The 12,310-nt window shown below is 45.8% G+C and overlaps 1 protein-coding gene across 1 annotated transcript in view; it reads right to left on the reverse strand.

Moving 5' to 3' along the window:
* Window positions 1–11,977, reverse strand: part of tecpr2 (tectonin beta-propeller repeat containing 2) — a 28,282-nt gene extending 16,305 nt beyond the window's left edge. The window contains exons 1-9 of the mRNA XM_077239755.1: window positions 11,837–11,977; window positions 11,057–11,314; window positions 10,833–10,961; window positions 10,386–10,517; window positions 10,098–10,255; window positions 9,689–9,995; window positions 9,451–9,583; window positions 2,842–3,306; window positions 2,046–2,749 (exon numbers count right to left, since the gene is read on the reverse strand). Of these exons, the coding sequence (XP_077095870.1) occupies window positions 2,046–2,749; window positions 2,842–3,306; window positions 9,451–9,583; window positions 9,689–9,995; window positions 10,098–10,255; window positions 10,386–10,517; window positions 10,833–10,961; window positions 11,057–11,275 (2,247 nt within the window). The 5' untranslated portion in view covers window positions 11,276–11,314; window positions 11,837–11,977. The remainder of the gene's footprint in view (window positions 1–2,045; window positions 2,750–2,841; window positions 3,307–9,450; window positions 9,584–9,688; window positions 9,996–10,097; window positions 10,256–10,385; window positions 10,518–10,832; window positions 10,962–11,056; window positions 11,315–11,836) is intronic.
* Window positions 11,978–12,310: the final 333 nt, after the last annotated feature.

A 12,310-nucleotide genomic window follows, 5' to 3' on the forward strand; every position in this document is an offset into this window, starting at 1 on the left:
CAACTGGCCCCGGTCTTTACGCAGATCTTCAATAGATAATTGGAGCAGTGTGAAGTTCCCTGCTGCTTCAAACACTCCACTATCATTCCTGTCCCCAAAAAACCCAAAATCACTGGACTTAATGACTACAGACCTGTCGCTCTCACGTCTGTGGTCATGAAGTCGTTTGAAAGACTGGTGCTGGCCCACCTGAAGGACATCACCAGACCCCTGCTGGATCCCTTTCAGTTTGCTTACAGAGCAAACAGGTCTGTGGATGATGCAGTGAACATGGGACTGCATTATATCCTGTAACATCTCGACAGACCAGGGACTTATGCAAGGATCCTCTTTGTGGACTTCAGTTCGGCCTTCAATACCATCATGCCTGGTCTTCTCACAGCCAAACTGACCCAGCTTTCCATGCCATCCTCGATCTGTCAGTGGATCACCAGCTTCCTGACGGACGGGCAGCAGTGAGTGAGACTGTGGAAACACATATCCAAGACACTCACAATCAGCACTGGTGCCCCCCAAGGGTGTCCTTCTCTCCCCACTGCTCTTCTCCCTGTATACACTAATGACTGCACTTCTAAAGACCCCACTGTCAAGCTCCTGAAATTTGCAGACGACACCACTGTCATCGGTCTCATCCAAAACGGTGACGAGTCTGCTTACAGACTGGAGGTTGAACAGCTGGCTGTCTGGTGCAGTTACAACGACCTTGAGCTGAACACGCTCAAAACAGTGGAGATGATCGTGGACTTCAGGAGGAACAGCCCAAATCTCCCCCCACTCACCATCATGAACAGCACTGTGGAAGCAGTGGAGTCATTCAGGTTCCTGGGCACTTCCATCTCTCTGGACCTGAAGTGGGACAATCACATTGATTCCACTGTGAAAAAGGCCCAGCAGAGACTGTACTTCCTTCGCCAGCTGAGGAAGTTCAACTTGCCACAGGAGCTGCTGATTCAGTTCTACTCAGCCATTATTGAGTCTGTTTTATGCACTTCCATCACTGTCTGGTTGGGTTCAGCTACCAAATCAGACGTCAGGAGACTACAACGGACAGTCCGGACTGCGGAGAGGATTATTGGTGCCCCCCTGCCATCCCTCCAGGACCTGTACTCTTCCAGAATGAGGAAGAGAGCAGGTAAAATCATCACAGACTCCACTCACCCTGGACACCTCCTGTTTGAACTGTTACCGTCAAGACGGCGACTGAGATCACTGGCCACTAGAACATCTCGGCACAGGAACAGTTTCTTCCCACAGGCCATCTCCCTTCTGAACAGTTAACATATCTCCCAAGGCATACGCCTGTAAGTGCAATACTCCCACTGTTTAGCGCAATATCTTAAAAATTCAGGTGATATTTATATTTATATTTATTCATACTATACAAAATACTGTAAATTTGTTCATTATCTGTAAATGTTTATTCTGACAAAACCCAACTGTGACCATATATTTTTATAGTATTTTCATATTTTTTATAATTTTATTTGTAGAATTTGTATTACTATTTGTATTACTATTACTTGTTGTATCTGTATTTGTATATGTGCACTGGAAGCCTTAGTACCAAGGAAAATTCCTTGTGTGTGCAAGCACACTTGGCAATAAAGCTCTTTCTGATTCTGATTCTGATCATGAAAAAACATCACAGTTTCTACAAAAATATTAAGCAGCACAACTGTTTTCATAAAAATAAGAAATACTTACTGCACCAAATCAACATATTAGAATGATTTCTGAAGAATCAAGTGACACTGAAGACTGGAGTAATGATGCTGAAAATTCAGCTTTGCTATCACAGGAATAAATGATATTTTAAAATATATTAAAACTAAATTGTAAAAATATAACTGTTATTACTTTGTTTTTGATCACATAAATGCAGTATTGGTGAGCATAAGAGACTTTTTTCAAAAACATTCAAAAAAATCTTACTGACCCCAAACTATTGAACGGTAGTGTATATTACACAATTATATAAATGAAATAAGTAACTGTATTCTGATATGAAAAAGATCTCTGATCTATTAGTTGGTTAGCTCTCTAACCTGATCCGCTTTGAGGAGCTGCGTCTCTTCATCCTCTTTCTGTTTAGCAGATGAGCTCTGCAGACTCAGAGTGTTTAGTCCGTCCCCCAGACTAGCACTGGATGGCACTCCGTGTGCATAGATGTCCTCCTCGTCACTAGATGGCGTTGGCTCAGGTTCTGGGGAGTAACCCAGTGGTCTAATGGGATCATAAGATAAGTCCAAATTAAAGTCCTCATGTAAACCATTTTTAAAATGCTGCTCTGAATCCTCCTTCACATATTCCTTCGTGACATCCTGCTCATCAGCTGCCTGCATGTACGAGAAGGTGCATTCTAGCAGCATGTCCACGTCAGGCGTAGCTGCAGTTTGCTTGTTTTCTGCAAAAACATTATCACTGTACACCTGACACTCCATGTCTTGTAGTGACAGTGATTTAGGGCAAGGCAGCAAGGTCTCTGCTGTTTGTTTAACTGGATCCTGTTGAGTCTCTGGACTCTGTAAGGGTTCTGATGGGCTTTGAATGGGGATAGCATCAGGACTGTGGAATTTTCCGCAGACGGAACCGTCCTGATCCGGTGAACAGGTGCTGTGCAGGTCGAGGCTAGTGTGGTCAGAAGGAGGCTCGCTCATGGGTGTGTTTAGAAAGTCACTGCCGGCACCGTCCTGGATGAAAATGCTCTCCGACCAGCTGCTGCGCTCGTTGACAAGATGATTCCCACTATCTACAGTTTTACAAGAAGTACATGAAGAGTACGTCAGTGGATCAAATTCATACATCACATCACACCACATCATGTGATATTAATCCTCTTACCTTGCCGTCTTCTCTTGTCTTTCTTCTTCAGCTTGACGGCCTTGACCACCAGCTCCTGTTGGAAGTCTTCTTGGGTGATGGCGCTGTATCTGCTGGAGGAGAGCTCTGAGGTGGAACCCTCTGTGGCGGTGAACATGCCCTGTGTGCTCTCCCATGAGGTGATGGAGCTGCTACGGCTGCAGGACTCCACTGTGCCCAAACTGGCCGGCTGCTGCTCCAAGTCCTCTGCCACCTCCAGAGCCTCAACCGCATGACTGAATCCCTCAAAATGCTGCTCCTCCTTCACCTCCTCTGACTCCTCAACCCTATCATGTACCTCCTCTGAGCTGGGACTGGCTTGAGTCTGCTGCTCTGTAATGATGGGTATGGTCCTGATTGGCTGAGCGGTTTCCACAGCACCATTAGGAGGCAGCAAAATGGTGGGTGTGGAAAGAGGAGATGTAAAACGGTAGGAGTGGTCTAATACTGAGGGGAGAACAAAAAAGCAAAAATAGGTAAGATAGAGTAGCCCCAAAAGCATTATTGACATATTCTGTTTGTCAAAAGTATTGGAACATGTTCATAGGACACCTGTGTAAACTCACACTAAATACATAGATGTACTTAATAGATCGACAGAGGAATGGCATCTATGCTTTATGAATCTTTCTGTCTCATACTTATCCCAAGGTTAACATAGTCAGCCGAATCTGGTCCGTTTCCAGAACAGATGCTGGACCTGCACCCAGAGACAACAACAACAACGCAGCCCTTAAATGCCATCAAAGACCACTACAATTAGACGAAGCCTAGGGACAGATCCACTGCGAAGACCTCGCCGACCTGACAGGCCTCTGCACAGTCACCTATGCCTAGCTACAAACAGGTCATTCCAGGACCTGCTAGGACCGCAATGCAGGTCCTTTACATGAAGCACTTATGCATGAAGCACATATCTAATCAGTCCAATGGAGAGACGGAACGTCATAGGCGGGTGACGTCATCGATCAGGAAACTATAAAGCACCCCCAGAACACAAGCGCGACAGCTTCTATGCCTTCAGTAAGCGCTATATGTGGATCTGTCTCAAGTGTTTTTGTCTGTCACTAAGCAGGAGTTTCACTATTTCAAAAAACTATATATATATATATATATATATATATTGAGAGACAATGGCGAGCGAACAACAGTTTAGGAAGTGTGTTCCTCCCTGCTCGCGCTATTTAACGGGCGGGGATACACACAACCTATGTGTTGTTTGTTTGGGAGTGCAGCATGCCTAGTCAGCTCTCGAGGGGGCTGATTGTGAGCATTGCGAGCGTTTGCCTCTTAGAACGCTCCACTCCCGCGATCACTTTTTGAGGAGAGTGGTTCGGTTCGCGATCCCCGAGGATCAGGTCCCGCTTCTGCCGAGGCTGAGCGACGACGTCATTCGTGGGGATCGCAGATGGATCTAACAGCGGGGCTTTGCCCTATCTCAGCCCTTACTTGTTAGATCCAGTGCCTCAGTCTCGGGTTCGGAAGCACGCTCTGCGGTTTCTTCCGCCCGAACTGAGGCCCCAGTACTGCAACTATCCAGTTCCAAGGAGCTGGATGTTGTTAGTATTAATGCGGGAGATATCGACGATTCACCATCTCGTTCTCCCGAAAGTGAGGAGCTTATGGAGGTGCTCACTCGTGCTGTTTCTAAATTAAGCATTGAGTGGCCAGCTGTTAGGCAGGAGTCTAGAGAAAAATCTAAATTAGATGAAAGATTTTTGCCTTCCCGTTTTCAACCTCCACGCCGGTGCTTGCCCTTCTTCCCTGATCTCCACACAGAGGTTTCGAGATTGTGGAAGCCGGTGTCCTATCGTATTTTTAGCCCTAAAACTTCCACTTACTCAAATATTGTGGGGGCTAAATCTCATGGTTATGGGGCGATGCCCAAAGCAGAAGAGGCGCTTGCTAGTCATCTTTCTGCTGAGGCTGCATCCTCTTTTAAAGCACAACTCTTACCCTCTAAGCCTCTTAGAAGTACATCAGCTTTAGTGGGTAAGGCGTATTCAGCGGCCGGTCAAGCCTCGACGTGCCTGCATACGAAGTCCATCTCGCAGGCATACCAGGCTGACTTATTAAAGGATGTGAGTGACAGTCAAGAGGTCAGAAAAGACAAAGCTTTTCTTTTGGACGCTCCGCTTTCTCCTCATGGTCTTTTTGGTGACTCAGTAAATACTGTCATAGATCGATTTCAGGAAGAGAAAAAACAGTCGGCGGCGTTCCAGAAATTTATGCCGCTCAAAATTCATGTCCCTGGTACTGCTGGGAAGGAGCAGTCAAGGCCGTCAGCTAGCTCCTCACATAGGGCGCAACAGAAGCAGAGTGTCGCGTCTCACGCTCCCCCTTCCAAAAAGTGGGACCAGACGCGGCACTCTCAGCCGAAGTCTTCTGGCAAAACTGATCCGAGCATAGTTATTATGGCCAAGAAGGCTTCGGCAAAGAAGAAGTCCTGACGCCACAGGCTTCAGGATGCTGAGGGTGGTCCCTGCCGTGGGAGAGAGGTTTTCACCGCATTACACGTTGCCCGCTCTTCCTCGGTGCCCTCAGGGGCCCGTTCTGCCAACCCCGACTTCATGCCGGGGAGCAGACGATCCAAGCGAGCGTTTTGCCAAGGGACGCTCGCCCCCTATAAAGGGGGTCTCAGTGCAGTTAAGACAGTTGTTCCCTGCCGGTGCGCCGTTACAGGGCGCTGTGTTTGCTGCTCAAGTTACACCAGAGGCCAGTCTCGAGAGACTGGTACCCTTAGTAATATTTCTGGTGGAGTGGAGAAACCTTCCAAAAATATCTCAGTGGGTTCTGCACACTGTAAAAAAGGGTTATGCTATCCAATTCAGGTGTCGTCCACCAAAATTCAGAGGGTTTCTGCCCACAGTGGTGGGCCCCGAGCAGGGTCAGGTAATGGAACAAGAGGTGGAAGCGCTCCTTCAAAAGGAGGCTATAGAACGGGTTCCTCCTCCCAGTCTGGAGTCAGGTTTTTACAGCCGATATTTCATCGTTCCAAAGAAGGATGGGGGGTTGCGTCCAATTTTAGATCTGCGCCTGTTGAATCGCTCGGTAGGGAAGTTAAAATTCAAGATGCTCACTATCAAGCAGATCGTGTCACAAATCAGATCCGAGGACTGGTTTGTCAAGATAGATCTAAAGGACGCATACTTCCACATTTCCATCCTTCCACAACACAGGAAGTTCCTGAGGTTCGCCTTCGGGGGCGAGGCGTACCAGTACAAGGTTCTTCCATTTGGCATAGCTTTATCTCCCCGCACTTTCACGAAATGCATGGATGCAGCTTTAGTGCCCCTGATGGTTCAGGGCATTCGTATCCTCAATTACATCGACGATTGGTTGATTTTAGCTCAGACAGAGCAGATGGCGGTTCGGCATCGAGATGTCGTTCTCGCTCATATCAGAATGTTGGGGTTGAGGCTGAACGCAAAGAAAAGTGTATTATCTCCTTCTCAGAAGACCACTTTTCTGGGCGTCGCTTGGGATTCGGTCTCGATGCGGCCGCGACTTTCTCCGACCCGCATCGCTTCGATTCTCTCAGCTATGAAACAAGTAAAGCTAGGCCAGCTACTCACTGTAAAATAGTTTCAGAGACTGTTGGGTCTGATGGCAGCAGCGTCCAACGTTATACCTTGCGGCCTGTTGTACATGAGACCACTACAGTGGTGGTTCTGGACCAAGGGATTCTCCCCGAGGGGAAATCCTTTCCTCACGATCAAAGTCACGCAGCGCTGCCTTTGTGCTCTGGTCATGTGGAAAGAAACTTGGTTCCTATCCAAAGGGCCTGTGTTGGGGGCTCTTTGTCGTCGCGTAACGCAAACGACGGATGCTTCCCTCACAGGGTGGGGGGCGGTCATGAGTGGTCATCCAGCCCAAGGTCTGTGGCAGGACCATCATCTATCATGGCATATAAATTGTCTAGAGATGTTGGCGGTGTTCCAGGCTTTGAAACATTTCCTAGCGGACCTCAGAGGTCATCATGTGTTAGTTCAGTCAGACAACATGTCGGTGGTCTCGTATATAAATCATCAGGGGGCCTGCGGTCGCGTCCACTTTACAAGTTGGCCCGTCAGATCCTCCTGTGGTCCCAGGGGAAGTTACTGTCTCTGAGAGCTATGTATCTTCCTGGTTATTTGAATGCGGTAGCAGACTCCCTGTCGAGGCAGGGGCCGAGGCCAGGGAGTGGAGACTCCACCCCGAGGTGGTGGAGCTCCTTTGGTTGAGTTTCGGTCGAGCCGAGGTGGACCTATTCGCCTCAAAGGAGACAACGCACTGTCATCTGTGGTTCTCCATCAGTCAGCCAGCCCCTCTGGGGTTGGACGCTCTGGTACAGCCATGACCGAGGTCACGTCTGTACGCTTTTCCCCCGATTGCTCTGCTACCAGGAGTTCTGGAGAGGGTTCGCCGGGACGGGGTCAGCCTACTTCTAGTAGCCCCGTTCTGGCCGGCCCGAGTATGGTTTGCGGACCTAATAACTCTTCTGGACGGCTCTCCTTTGGAGATTCCAATCAGGAGGGATCTACTCTCTCAGGAGGGCGGTACGATATTTCACCCCCGCCCAGAGTTGTGGAAACTGTGGGCTTGGCCTCTGAGGGGGCCCAGCTCATAGAATCTCGTCTCTCAACTGAGTTTGTTGGGACCATCCTTCACTCCAGAGCTCCGTCCACGAGGAAGTTATATGCCCTGAAGTGGAAACTTTTCACTTCTTGGTGTGCAGAACACCGGCAGGACCCAGTTAACTGCCCAGTGGGTGCAGTGCTGGAGTTTCTGCAGGAGCGTTTCTCTGCAGGTTCATCCCCCTCCACACTAAAGGTGTATGTGGCAGCACTAGCTGCTTACCATGTCCCTTTCAGTGGAGTTTCTGGGGAGACACCCATTTATAACTCGCTTCCTTCGTGGCACTTTGAGGCTGAGGCCTGCAGTTCGTACGAGGGTGCCGACTTGGGATTTGGCCATTGTGCTAGAGGGCCTTTCTTTGGCTCCCTTTGAACCTATTGAGGAAGTTTCTGTGAAATTTCTCACTTTTAAATCTCTTTTTCTTCTTGCAATCTCCTCACTTAAGAGAATCGGAGATTTGCAGGCTCTGTCGGTTGCACCCTCGTGCCTGGAGTTTTCGCCTGGCATGGTCAAGGCTTTTCTTTACCCTAGACCAGATTATGTCCCTAAGGTCCCTACTAATGTTGTTAGACCTACAGTGCTGCAGGCTTTCTGCCCTCCTCCATTTGTGTCGTCAGATCAGGAGAGACTTAACCTTCTCTGCCCGGTTAGGGCGTTAGACGCTTACGTCCACAGAGCTGCCCTGTGGAGGAAATGAGAACAGTTATTTGTGTGCTTTGGGCCACCCAGGAAAGGGTGTTCCGCGTCTAAACAGAGAATGAGCAAGTGGGTGGTTGAGGCCATCTCACTTGCTTATGAGTCGGCTGGTCAGCCTTCACCTTTGGCTGTACGAGCCCACTCTACTAGGAGTATGGCTGCTTCTAAAGCTTTGTTGTTCTATGAATTGGACTTAAGTTCCACTCCTGGGGCGCAGGTGCTCTCGTCCTCTGTGCGCTAGTTCTCACATGACGGTCATTTGCTCTTATGGCGACGTGGGTATTAGCGTTCCCACAGCTTGACGCAGCTCGAGTTCCCTTGAAAGGGAACGTCTCGGTTATGTATGTAACCTTAGTTCCCTGATAGGGAACGAGACGCTGCGTCGTTCTGCCATACTCCCAGCATGCCCGTTAGCGCTTCCTTCAGGCATATCAGAAGCTGTCGCGCTTGTGTTCTGGGGGTGCTTTATAGTTTCCTGGTCGATGACGTCACCCGCCTATGACGTTCCGTCTCTCCATTGGACTGATTCCATACGTGCTTCATGACGCACAACGCAGGGGCGTTCCCACAGCTTGACGCAGCGTCTCGTTCCCTATCAGGGAACTAAGGTTACATACGTAACCGAGACGTTTTATTCAGCAAAGATACATTAAATCCATCAAAAGTGACAGTTGAGACACTTACTGTATAATGCTACAAAATATTTATATTTCAAATAAATGCTGTTCTTTTGAACTTTCTATAAATCAAAGATTCCTGAAAGAAATTGTTTCAACAAAAATATTAAGCAGTAAAAAATTTTTTACAATTGATAACATTGAAAATAATAAGAAATGTTTCTTGAATAAATTACATTTTAAAATATATTAAAATAGAAAAGTTTGTTTTTTTGGGGTATATTAGTTAACTTATTTTAAACTGTAGTAATATTTCACAATAGTACTTTTTTTACTGTAATTTTGATCAAATAAATGCGGTCTTGGTTAGCACAAGAGATAGTTTCAAAAACGTTAAAATTATTGACCCCCAAATTTTGAATGGTTGTGTATCTGCTAACTTAAATATAATCTATTTGTTACACATTAGGAACCACAACTCATGAAGCCACTATTCATACCAGTCGACTCTATGACGGATAAAAAAAAACAAAAAAACAATCCAACTATTAGAGACCCAAGGGCAAAAGAGGCTTTTTCCTATCCCTTAATATCGGAATACTGCTGATGGAGCAAAGTGCATGACGAAAACTGCCATTATTGCATCAGTACTGCAACTCACAGTTAGAAACCAATCCCTCAGGGCAATTTGAGATCCGCAAAATGTCCCGATCTCCTTTCAGAATGAAGATTTCATTCTCAGTGCACGACACAGACACTATATCTCCACTGCTTTCCAATCCTCCAATGATGACCTTAATGAGCAAATGAAATAAGTGAGAAACAAAAGTACAAATTATGTCTGCATTGGCAACATTTCAATTATGGATATAATATAAATCCAAAGTGTGCATTCGTACCTGATTGGTACAGTCCATAACATAAACACTATATTCATTCCAGCTGAGGACCCAGCCCTCCTTCAGAAAGCAGCTGACCATTCCCAACTGTCTCTCTGAAGGTCTGTAGCCACCGGTGGGGCCTGAATGTGGGAACAGCTCAAACTGAGGTACATCCTGATTAAAAAGAGGCTTTAGGACATGAGTCTCCCCGACACGTCCTCGCACATCAGTCCTCCAGAGACGCAATCCTGGCCTGGCTGCGTAAACCACCAGATCGCTCTGCTTGCAAAGAGCTGGCTGGAAGCAAGCACCAAACTTGCCATTGCTGTAAAAACAAGCCAGATATTAAGAATCAAGCAACTCAGAGTGGATCAACCCTATTAATGATAGAGCACTTTCAGGCAAAGATGGATTTAAGATGTCGTACCTTTTACGTGGTTTAGTGCCCAGCTGCTGATGCGACTGCTCTTGCGTGTAGAAGAGCATTGAGCGCTGAAAGGATGAAACCAGAAGTACTTTCTGACTATATTCCAACTGAACTATTGCTGAAGTCTCTTCGAAGAGGATCACTGGATTACACACTCCCTAAAAGACCAATGCATACACACAAACACATATTAAGCCATTAGACAGTAAAACAAATCAGATTTTAGACAGACAGATTTCAATTGTCTAACTGTAAATATCTGAAATGGACTACTTATCAAAAGCTTACTTGGTCCAAGTCCACAGCAGAGCAGACCACCTTCCCTTTATCATCACCAGAGAAGAGCTTCATGCCATTAGCACTCCAGGCTAATGCCGTAATTGTGCTTTTGTGCAAGCCCACCACATCAAACCTTCTCAGCTACAGCAAGATGAAAAAAATGTGACGCCATGGCCCATTTACTAATAAGATTCATTCATCAAAAATCAGATTATCAATTAGACAAATAGTCTATGCGTTTTCCTTGTAGTAGGGACAAAAAACAGCTACTTTAAATAGACCTAAAATAATGTTATGTAATAATAGTAAAAATTCTATATTAAATAAGTAAACCCTTGCTATTCCAATTAAGTATGTATAATCATGAAAATAACAACAACAAAAAAAATTAAACCTAACCACTAATTCAGCGAAATCCTTACTACTTGAATGCTGTAATCAGAGATGAAACTGTACCTGTTTATTTCTGCCAGGCAATGGTGACACAAGCTGAAAGAAAGCAACCCGGCCTGATGCCGTTCCAACAGCCACAAGATCATCGAAACAACTCAGCAACTTCACTGCAGTAATGGCCTCACATTTGCCCTATTAAAACATAAGAGGCAGAAAACAGTACCTAACCCGATCAGATCCACGGCGAGTGCTGCAGAAGAGAGAGAGAAAGCACTGAGCAGACTTACCTCTAAATTGTATTTGTTCATCTGGCTTACTCTCCTGCAGTAAAGGTACAGCATGCCAATGCTGCTGCCAATGGCTATATAATCATTGTTGCTGTCCAGTGCGGTCAAGTAAACCAGTACCGAGCGAAAACCTTTCTGGACTTTAGCAGGGATAGCATTGAGAAGGTAGTAGAGTGGGCAGAACTCCCTCAAGGGCAGCGGTGCTGGATGGTTGGCCATGATCACCCAGTGGACCTGTGCTCCCACTCCAGATGAAGTCTGAGCAAAAAAGGGCCAGACATTTTCAAGTACAAGATTATAAAAGGTTTTACGCGTTGCTGATTATGATACAGAAGTTACTGCGCAGCTTTATACTTTTATTGTTTATTTCAATCACGTGGGCAGTCAGAAACACAGCTAGTCATTGATCTATCAAACACAACAAGTGTCTAGTGACTTGTGCAGCAGTATTAAACGCATCCAAACATCTGTATGAACTAAATAGTGAGCACACCCACAAGCAAGCAAACATTAACCACTTTAACCACGCCTCAAACACACAACACAAGAGAACATCTTTCCCAACATTATTGAGGCTTCATCGAGTTAAACGCGGTTATGCAGAACAGTTAGCGTTTTATTTGTGGCCTATACACTACTCTGAATAAATATCAAAGACTAAAAACACAAAATCAGTCGCTTAAAGTTAGCTGTAACGTTACAATGTGGGTAGGTTTTCTAGTCAGCGTACTCTATGCTGTAAACTAATTACATGAGCTTTTCAGTTTCTACAAAACTTACCACCGGGAAAAGTTCACATTAATTCTGAACCGTAAACGTTTTTATAGTTTGGATGAGGGCGATCTGTTGACATTTCTGCTGCTTTGACAGATAGCTCTTGTTGACAGGCTCGTGTGTCTTCTTCGTTATGGTTTGGATCGAAACAGAAAAGTGACGCCAGCGACACCTACAGCAGCGGAACTGAAACTCACATCGTTCAAATTCCTCTTTTCTCATGTTTTGTTTACACAAATGTAGATTTCTTAAAATTGCTAGAGTTGTGGCTTTTAAAAATGAAAATTTCAATCCTTAAAGCAGATGAATGCCTTAAAGCACTATAAATTAGGCTACCTCGAATTGGCTACAATTCCAAAATTAATTACATATTTTAAAAAAAATGTAATAGGTTTGTTGTGCTTGTGCTAAGCAACGTCAATGTATGTTTTGTTGTTGGAAGAGGTTTAATAAAAGTTCAAAACAAATCCTCTTTTCTCT

This window comes from Siphateles boraxobius, unplaced genomic scaffold, assembly GCF_051911475.1.
Source record: "Siphateles boraxobius isolate OS27281-9 unplaced genomic scaffold, OSU_SipBor_1 22, whole genome shotgun sequence".
Taxonomy (NCBI): Eukaryota; Metazoa; Chordata; class Actinopteri; order Cypriniformes; family Leuciscidae; genus Siphateles; species Siphateles boraxobius.